Source organism: Lupinus angustifolius, chromosome LG13, assembly GCF_001865875.1.
Source record: "Lupinus angustifolius cultivar Tanjil chromosome LG13, LupAngTanjil_v1.0, whole genome shotgun sequence".
Classification (NCBI taxonomy): domain Eukaryota; kingdom Viridiplantae; phylum Streptophyta; class Magnoliopsida; order Fabales; family Fabaceae; genus Lupinus; species Lupinus angustifolius.
Window position 1 is genome coordinate 3,644,194 of NC_032021.1, and position 10,037 is coordinate 3,654,230.

The following is a 10,037-nucleotide window of genomic DNA, read 5'->3' on the forward strand; positions in this document are numbered from 1 at the left end:
AATCCTATTGCCGATTTCTAAAAAGTTATACTAGTTTGGTAATTTTTTTAAAAGGTGCACCAAAACCGTAATTTTTCGGTCAAGGTGCACCACATGTGTAAATTTTCCTATAGGACGTGGTTCCCTTTACATAGTTAATAAGGAGTCTGAAAAGTAAGTAGTACTACTGTAAAGGAAGTGAAACAGAGAAAGACAGAGACAGTTACTGAGAAACCTCTCAGATATTAAATTCTTAGTTCTTTCCGCTTACAACTCCTATTCCTCCAAACTCCAACACTTTGGGAAATCTCACATTAATCCAAGTGAAGAAAAAAAAACCGGCACTCCATCATCATCGTTATCATGAACCGGAACTCACCCCAAAAATGCACCGAACCTGAACCGGACCGTAAACCACTTCCTCACTTTCCCCTCACCGGTTCACAGCGCAAGATAGCAATCGCTGTTGATCTAAGCAACGAAAGCGCTTACGCAGTTAGGTGGACCGTTCAAAACTACCTCCGTCTCGGAGACACAGTCATCCTCCTCCACGTCCGTCCAACCACCGTCCTCTACGGTGCCGACTGGGGCCCTGACGGCACCGTCGCCGTGTCGGAAACAGAGGAATCACTGAAGAAGCTTGAGGACGATTTCGACAGCTTCACGAATAACAAGGCGAGTGACTTAGCTGAACCACTGGTGGAAGCAGAAATTCCGTTCAGGATTCACATTGTGAAGGACCGTGACTTGAAGGAGCGGTTGTGCCTGGAGGTGGAGAGGCTAGGGCTCAGCGCGGTTATTATGGGGAGCAGAGGGTTCGGTGTGGCCAAGGGTAGACTTGGAAGTTTCAGTGATTATTGTGTCCACCATTGTGTTTGCCCTGTTGTGGTTGTTAGGTACCGTGATGAAGTTGAGGGGAGAGGGGTGGTTGGGGACGCGGCGGAGCTACACCCTGTGCCGGAGGAGGAGCACGAGGAGTATGTTGATGCATCCGATGAGCATAAAGGTTTGACCATCAACTTTGATATACCTTAGGCTATGTTTGGATGAAGTAAGAGAGAATGAAATAATTAAACACTTTGTAGAGATGAAAGAAAAAGCTTGATAGTCATTTAACAAGTGCATTTAATGAATATGAACATTTTTGTTTCCTCTATCCTTGATAGAATGAATGCCAGTTAATTCAATATCCCTGATTTGAGTTATTCTATTGTTTCCGGAAATTGAGAGCAGAAAGAATATAAGAAAAAATAGTTGGGCATTTAGAGGCCATCAAATTAAAAAATAACCTGAGTATTATGTGGTATTATCTGTTACTAAGTACTAAGGAGTGTGCAAGCTATAGTATTATTATATATCATGACAGTTTGATGAACTTGTTGAACCTAAGCATCTTTGTTGTTTGAACAGACTCTTAATAAAGGACAGAGCTAAAGTCAGAATCCTCCTGGCTTCAGGTAATGCATGAATAATTCTTGTAATTTGTTATTATCGTGCTGTCCTTTCTTGACTATGGAGACCACTTTGAAGTTTGAAGTCTTGAACTTTCATATTTTAATATCGGACTTACAAAATTAGTCTACATTTTACTTTACTGTTGTTACGGCTTGCTGTGCTCTTTTCCCATATATAGAAAACCACGCTTTCTTTTGCTACTATATGAATGTTTATGTACATTAATTATAGGTCTTTGGTTTATTTGGCAGAAATTGATCAGTTGATCACAGCATGAAGTAAAGAGGCTGGTGATATGCGGAATGAAGAAGTAATATAATGGGAATGAATTAATCCCTGTAATTTGTAAAGTGGTTATTGTTTAGTACTTAGTTACTTGGTTAGTTCTTTCATACAAGAAAAGTTACTTGGTTAGTTGCCATTTTCCCCTTCCAAAAAAAGTAGCATTTGGCAGGTGAATGTAAAAATTCGTTTCCACACAACTCTAATATCTCGTTTACCAGTTTGAATATGCTAGCAACAATGAATCTTTATTTTATCCACTTAACTGCCATTCTGGTATAATTTATGTATGAGCATAAGTAAAGTTTAATATTCAAACTTCATATACAAATAATTAAATGATTACAGGTGTAAGTTTTGATGCTTTTGTGGGACCAAAGAAAAAATTAATCACAACTTAATCAATAGTTATGTTTGCCAAACGATCAAATTAATGAATGTTTGTCTTGAACAACTTCATGGAAACGTAGTAGTAATGAAAGAGGAAGGGTAAAAAGTAAAAACAGTCTTCCCTGTGGTCCTTTGAAGTTTGAACACATTATCTCTTATTGGACTATCACATATTATGCTCTCTTGAAACTTTCAGGGCAAGAATATGATTTAAAAATAAGAGATATGATACTAACAAGTACCAGGGTGGACATCTGCTGTCCCAAGATAGTGTACCACTCCATGTGCCATGGTTTGTGATTGGTCAGAAAAATAATTAATTATTAAAATTTTAATTTAAATATATTTTTTCAACCAATCATAAGCCGTGGCACAAGGAGTGACACACTTTGTGGTACAGCAGATGTGCTCCACAAGTAACACGGGCAAGAATATAAAGAATAAAAACGATGTAAATATACTAAGTCGAATTGATATTAAATTAAGAAAAAAAACATCCGTACATCGACAATGTAAAAGTTTTTTACATTATGATTGTACTAACCACAATTCATTTTCTATCATAATTGATTATTAGATAAAAATAATACAAATGAATGATGGATGATGCACCAATTGTCCATAAATTTTTATATTTTCAAGTGTATATATATTAAACTCTTATGCTTTGTTTGGTTAAAGAATAGAAAATAAGAAAAGAGGGAGGGGAGAAAGAAAGATGTGAGAAATAAAGTAAATTTTTGTATTATTTAGTATGAGAGAAAGAGAAAAAAATAATAATGTAGATATACATTTTGAATGACAAAAATATCATAACGAAAAATGTTTTTTTGTCAATGTGATTTTTTTTGTCATCTTCCTAGTTTTCCCACTTTCACTTCATACCTGAATAGAAAAAAAATTGTGGGTCTTTCTCACTCCTACTCTCTTCAAATCAAATATGAGATATTCTTCCTTTCTCTTCAACTTTTATCTCCCCTTTCTCTTTCTTTGCTTTTTCTATTCTACCGAAACGTGCCTTAGAGCAACCACATTGGTTGTTCATAAGATTATTCTTAATAAATTAAGAACATTCTTACTCTATTTTTTACTATGCTATTCTTATTTTTTGATTTTTGTTTTTAAATAAGAACAATTTTTTGTTGTTCTTAGCTAATGAAAAGTAAGCACAAAGTAAAATATTGTGGGGGAATAAATGTTATGAGACCCAAATAAAAATAAAATGATATTTACTATTGTAGAAAAAAATAAATATTATTCTTATTTTATGGATAGTTGTAATAAATTATAAAATAATGTGTGTTAACCAAATAAGAATAAAATTGTTATTATTCATCAGAAATGCTCTCAAACTAAACGTGTTAAAACATGTCTCCCACATCCTAATTACAAGAAAACTTGTCTCGAAAAGGAACTCAACTCGTGGGTTGAAGAGGATAGTTTAGAAAAAACAAGGTGAGTGTATTGATGTAGTCTAATTTGTTGGAATATATGAAAAGTTGCAGTTAAAATTCTATTGTCGTTTTCACGCGCACGGGCTGTCATTGGTGAGGGGAATTCTGAAATGCTTCAGATACAGTGGGAGATAAAACAGAGAGACAGGGATAAGGATTCATCAATCCATACGGTAGTAGGTAAGAAGGGGTTAATATATGATCTGTTGTAACACAAGAGTTTCCATGTAGCATTTCTACTAATTTGTTGGAAAATTTAATAATAAAATAACTTTTTGACTAATCAAAGAAAGTGAGTCATAGAGTACCACACTCTTTAGATAAAAGATGCGTCCCGGTAAAAAGTAAAAAGAGAGATCACATGTCTCAAAAAACTATATCTCTATCCAATCAAATTACAGCAATTAACATAATTCTATTTTTATGATTTTTTTATTTAATTGAATAATACATTATAATTGGTGATATATACCATTACGACATAATAGGGACATAGAATCTCGTAATACTAATAATAATATATTAGTTAGTGTGAACATCACGCATGGAAAGAAATTGAGCGATAAACAAAGCATGAAATCACACCCACGCATTCTTTCCCCAGACCACTGCATCAAATCTCCGCCACAAAAACTCACGCCCAATCTACGTAACTACCCTTACTCTTCTTTGTTTTCTCCCTTTCTTATTCTTTATTTTGTTTATTAATTGACTGACGAAGGTGTTATGGTTGAATTACTTGAATAATAATGACATTTTTCAATCAATAAAGTCCAATTCATCCAATGAGATTAAGAATTAATTTTTAGTATAGGTATTATTTTATTTGGCATCAATGTTATTTGAACAACTTTTAACAAGGTCTCTTATAATGAATTAATTTGTTTTTTGCTTTTTAATTTTTAATTTTATATACATCTTAAAAATCATTTAAAAATCAAATGACAATTTAAAATTACCTGAGTTTGATAAAATAACATTATTACTTATTTTATCATCATTTTCAAATTTGTAGGTAACTAGATCACATACCCAAACTGTAAACAACAATTTCAAAAGAAGAGATTGGACTAATTGTCTGGGTCTTTTGTGGTTATGATACATTATTCTTATATAATGTTCTCTTATCAATCAAGGTATCGACATTGATAAAAGAACCTCCATTGGCTAAAAACTCTTCTTACATTATTAATTTTTGTATTAACTAGCCACCTAGTAGATTAGTACTATTTTTCATTTTATTAATGTCATTTCTTTAACATACACTAGTAGTTTTTTGTTTTTATTTCGAAAATGGAAAGGTGAAGCTTCTCCTTTGATGTTGATGGGTGGCCACCCATGATTTGTTTTGAACAGTACATTCCTAAGAAGCATCATGCTCATGCAAAAACATACCCATTTTTTTAGTTAATATTTTTATGAGTTTAAAATCTATAATTAATGGTATAAAGTTTTTTACATTAGTATATTACTTATCATTAATTTATTTTAATTTTAATTGAAAGTTAATGATGCCTGGAATGTCCGATGATTTGAATAACATATATCCTATTTCCTTCCAATCAGGGTATGCCATGAGGAAAAATCTACATCAAGATCATATTCTTTAATTAATTAATACTTTGTCTAAAAAAATGAAAGAGAATATATGAGACTCCATGTTAATACACAGTCGTCAATTAATCAAACTAATGGTCAAAAACCATCAGCAGCAACGTAATTTAAAAAATACAGAAAGTTAGTAATAATACTCATTACTCAATCAGCAGAAATATCTGATGTACGAAGACGTAGATTGTGCGGTTGAGAAACTCCGTGCCTCCAAGATCAAACGCCGTTAGACTTTACGATTAACTCCTCCGTCGCATTCGTACGCCACCACCTCCTCTACTCATTCTCCACCACTGCACCTCCGTTTAGACGCCGAACCTTTAGGTCGATCCTCCTTCTTTTATGCAGAAAACAAAAATTTAAATTCAAATAAAATCATCTTTTCCTCAAAATCATAACTGTCATTGTTTAAGAAAACTAATATTATCCCTAGTTCTTTGCAAAAGAAGGATATATTAAACCTGAAAATCACGATCTGGAACGTTGTTATTCTCACGCTCTTGTATCAACGTGGTTGTTGTAGTTACTGGTTCAGATTTGTCTTCATCATCGCCGTCACTAACAGCCTCGACGGAACTCGCTGGTGGCGGAGGTGGCGTCGAGGACGAAGGGACAAACTGAATATCACCGTCGTTGTCACCAGGAATCATTACCGCACCGTCATTACCTACGTCATTCTCTGCAGTTTCTTCTTCGGCGGCGCAACGGTGGCAGAATGAGATGGTGTTTCCGAGCCTAGCGCCGGAGGCGTTCCACGGCGTAGGAGAGTGGCAAGCGCGGCAGAGAAGGGTTCTGGAGTGCCTAGCGACTAAGAAATTGGCGGCATGGACCTGAGTGTCGCAGTCCCAGCATAAAGTTGCCTGGTCTGACTCGCAGAAGATCCTCGCCGGACCCTTGCAAAGCTCGCATTTCTTATTCATGCTCGACTGTTACTTATTCTGCCTTTATTTCTTTTTATATTTTCCTTTTCTCTTCCCACAACATGGGTTGAAGAGTAAAGTAAGAAAAACAATATGGAGGATAAGAGATAAATATGAAGGAGAATTTAGAGATATTTGTACAAATTATAATTAGATAAGTTATATTTTTCAACTATTATGTGTTTTATTTATTCATTTTCTACTAAAATATTTTTAAAATTAAACAAAATAATATATACTTTAATATGAAGAAAATAAATTATATCTTAATATAAAGAAATATTTTATTCTCTTACCTTATCAATTTTTAATTATACATATTAGCATTTTGATAGATAAATGGAGTTAAACTTTCTTATATAAGAAAATACTTTACTCTCTTAAGATTTCAAATAGTGCCACAATCTTATAGATGAGGAGGGAAGAGAGATAGAAATTTCCCTCTTCTGGTTTAGAAGTGAGGATGAAAAAAAGAGAGAAAGTCAAGTGAAAATGGAAGAAATATCTATTGTTTCAAATTATGTCACAAATTTTGTCCTGCACCACCAAAGATAAAAACAAAAATAAAAATAATAAATAATATTTAACTTTTAAATGACATAACATGTTTTTATTGTTTTGGGATAACATATCTCTATTCAAGAGACTTCATATAGACATTTCTCTTCTCTTTCTTTTCTTTTTATCTCAAACCAAACAATACAAAAATCTACTATATTTCTCTCTTTCTAATCTCTTTCTTACCAATTTTTTTCTTATTATTTTCTGTTATATAGCCAATGTATTTATTTCTATGTGAAGTTTATTTTTTTTCCCTTGAGCTGGTCAAAGCACGAGACTGGGCTATTTTGTTAACCAGACCCTTTTGAGATTGGATGGGAAAGAAGACACATTTAGATTTGTTGTGGGCTTCTTTAAGAATTATAGATTTTTAACATTTCACTTCCACCCTAGGTGGCTAGGTTCCTGTCATGGTCTTTAAATTAAGAAAGTATTACATTAATTTAAACAATAAATTATGTAAGTCCCTTTATGCGAGTCACGTTCCTATACCTTGATTATTCAAATTTAACAAAAAAATAAAAGCAAGAGAAAGGAAATGCAGAAGGGAAATTAAAAAGAAAAAGGTCTGAAACAGAAAATTGGTTACTGCATTTGTTGGTTTAAAAAGTAGGTGGTAGTTAGATAAGGATTGATTTTGCTTTTTTAGAAGTTTTTTATAAACTAAGTTTGTTGGGCTTAGTTTTATTAAAAAACTTATAAACCAAGAAAAATGAGTAAATTTTATCCTCTTCATTTCGATAGTTAAGCTTTTCTAATTTCCCACATTATACACAAATAAGTAAAAGAGTTAAAAATCTATGTACTTTTAATATAAAGTTTTTTACACTGTCAACATATCATTTATCATTGATTTGTATTACTTTTGTTTAAGAGTTAATGGTAGTTAACATATGAATATGAATGAATTCTTGACACTGTAAAAAACATTTACAGTCTCAGTGTATACATATTAAATCCTAAATAAAAACATAACCTAAAAATATAAATTATATTAAAAAATGTAATATTTATGAAGAGTTAATATATTTATGAACAACTAATACATGTATTATGTATCGTTGATTTGTATTACTTATATTTAAAAGACAATAAAATTAAATATAAATGACAAACCATATATTGACAAAAAATTCTTGCATGGTAAGTGAATAAATATTTTTCTCTCATCCCAAATATATTTTCCTACATAATACAAACCACCAACTTCAAAACACTACTCATGACAAATTCCTATTCCTTAGACTGGAGATGAAGATTAGTTGTTTGAATTGGTATAGTCAATCATTTCTCATTCAATAATATGATGTCACAGGATATTATATTTTGTTTTAGTATGGGAAAGGAAAGACACATGAGAATGATTATTTTTAATGACATAGTAAATTGAAAATTCTAAATTATGTGACACTATATTATTGGGTGAGACATAATTGAAGATACCAAATTGAGATAAGTGATTATCATTCTTAGATCGAGACATGATTAGGGACACTAAATTAAGATATACGATCTTTATCCGAACATGAGTTTCTTTGTGTACATAATTTCTGACCAAGAATGAGATGTGGATTTTGACCCAATCTTTTTGAGAGTTGTATTATTTTAACATCAATTTTTGAAATTTTAACCATGTATAAGATATATCCAAAATGCATCAATGTAGAAGTTATCTTATGATGTTGTTATTGTATTGCTCAAGAGATCCCATTTCCATAGATAAACAGAATCATGGCTGATAAGGTAATAGGAGTAGTAAGTAATTCACTGTTCCTTAGTTGTTATCCCATGAGGGACCATTTCCACTTGTTTTCCTTTTCCATATCTTTCCTTGAACCCACTCCTAGCTTCTTTTCCATTATTATATAAATAGCCATTCATCAAAGGAACCCACATTGAGTATATTCTCACTTATTTTCTCTCTCTCTCTTTGATATTAATCAAAGAATGGCTGCTATTGACAAAGGAGTTGTTGATTTTGAAGAATTGCTGCCTATGATGGCCAAATAGTAAGGAAAAAACAATTGGAGATGCGGGGTATCGATCCCCGTACCTCTCGCATGCTAAGCGAGCGCTCTACCATCTGAGCTACATCCCCAACTGATATAATGCATTTCGCACAAACATTTCATAATATACATAAAAGTATAAATAAAGTTTTTAACATCTGACCCTTCTTTTTTCCCATTTATATTTCCCAGTTATCACAGAGAAACAGACTTAGTAACTTGTAATGTATGCACATATTTTATTGATACATATCAAGACAATAACCACCAATTTTTTTCATTAGTTGGACCTCCTAATTAAGTAGCTTAATCCTTTAAGTCTTCATGCCAAAACCAAAATAGTGTCCATATGACAGAAGCAACCACAATCTGATCTTCATGCATACACACTGAACTAGCAACTATTTTGCAACTACCTCTTTTTCTTTGAATGCATTTACCTCAAGTTTAATTAGTTTGAGTGTTTTGCAGAAGTTTTTTTAACGAATCATCACTCTAAAATTAATACGTCAATAAGCTATTGAGTATTTGCTTAAGACACAAAAGCCATATATATTGTCAATGATTTGTTTAAATGTTAGTGCGTTACTGAGGAGAAAACATGTGGTTGAAAAATTACACATGTTCCTCTTACGTGGAGGAGTCAACACTAGGAGGGAGTGACTGAAAGTCCATATCCCTAATCCTTACTCTAAACGTGTATGTATTTGATTAAGAAAGTGAAATGTAATTCTTTTGGTTAATATAGTATGGGTAGTGTGAGAAGAATGGGGATCACCTGTCCAACTTTTTTATATCTCATTGTGTGTCAACCCAATAGGAAATTGCCATCCATTTAAAAAAAAAATCACAAAATTATAAAGTAACTTTTTATGCTATTTGGTGTTGTTTGATTGGCTTGATACATGAGAACATACTTTTTAGGGACAAAAGATCCTCCTTAGTGTGAGACCACTCAATGACTTAGGTAGACTAAAACTCATCTTAACACGAGCCAAAACTATCTGAATGTGACATGCCAGAATTGAGACAGAGCAATCACATTAGGGTTAGTTTAAGAGTTGAATTTTGGAGGGAAATAGAAGGTTTGGAAGTCATGAAATATACTTCCGAGATAGCTCTCAACCCTTCGTTTTCCCTTCTTTTTCCTTCAAAATCCAACTCTCAAACTAACTCTTAGGGAAGATGGATGAAGTGTCTCTATTCCTATTCCAATTTTTGTTCCGATCCAATGAAAAAGTCTTACTTAATTAAAACTAAAAATTTGAAAGACAAATTAATATTTTTATATTATTTTGAAGATACTGATTGGCTAGGAAAATAGTGACTTTGGGACAAAGAATCTCATTCCCACCTTATGTACAACTATTAGCTTA

At 32.6% G+C, this 10,037-nt stretch overlaps 2 protein-coding genes and 1 non-coding gene across 5 annotated transcripts; 1 reads left to right on the top strand and 2 right to left on the bottom strand.

Annotated features, from left to right (window-relative positions):
* LOC109363337 (universal stress protein PHOS32-like) lies at nt 234–1,971 on the top strand. 2 transcript variants are annotated; one of them, XM_019609572.1, is made up of 3 exons: nt 234–985; nt 1,390–1,436; nt 1,666–1,971. In XM_019609572.1, exons 1-2 carry the CDS (start codon nt 343–345, stop codon nt 1,395–1,397), a joined length of 651 nt encoding a protein of 216 aa, XP_019465117.1. In that variant the 5' UTR covers nt 234–342; the 3' UTR covers nt 1,398–1,436; nt 1,666–1,971. The 2 variants fall into 2 exon arrangements, with proteins under 2 accessions (XP_019465117.1, XP_019465116.1); XM_019609571.1 differs by having other exon boundaries at nt 235–985; nt 1,686–1,971.
* LOC109325105 (putative zinc finger protein CONSTANS-LIKE 11) lies at nt 5,322–6,144 on the bottom strand. 2 transcript variants are annotated; one of them, XM_019557257.1, is made up of 2 exons: nt 5,633–6,144; nt 5,322–5,505 (listed from the first exon to the last, which is right to left on the bottom strand). In XM_019557257.1, exons 1-2 carry the CDS (start codon nt 6,089–6,091, stop codon nt 5,452–5,454), a joined length of 513 nt encoding a protein of 170 aa, XP_019412802.1. In that variant the 5' UTR covers nt 6,092–6,144; the 3' UTR covers nt 5,322–5,451. The 2 variants fall into 2 exon arrangements, with proteins under 2 accessions (XP_019412802.1, XP_019412800.1); XM_019557255.1 differs by having other exon boundaries at nt 5,322–5,508.
* On the bottom strand, nt 8,678–8,750 carry TRNAA-AGC. Its single transcript has one exon. It is a non-coding gene; the product is annotated as a tRNA-Ala (tRNA).

Excerpts from the sequence above, each read along its gene's own strand:
- LOC109325105 (XM_019557255.1), bottom strand. The coding sequence starts at position 6,091 with ATGAATAAGAAATGCGAGCTTTGCAAGGGTCCGGCGAGGATCTTCTGC. Across the intron at positions 5,509-5,632 it reads TTCCAGATCGTGATTTTCAG|AAGGAGGATCGACCTAAAGG; the intron begins GTTTAATATATC and ends TCTGCATAAAAG.
- LOC109363337 (XM_019609572.1), top strand. The coding sequence starts at position 343 with ATGAACCGGAACTCACCCCAAAAATGCACCGAACCTGAACCGGACCGT.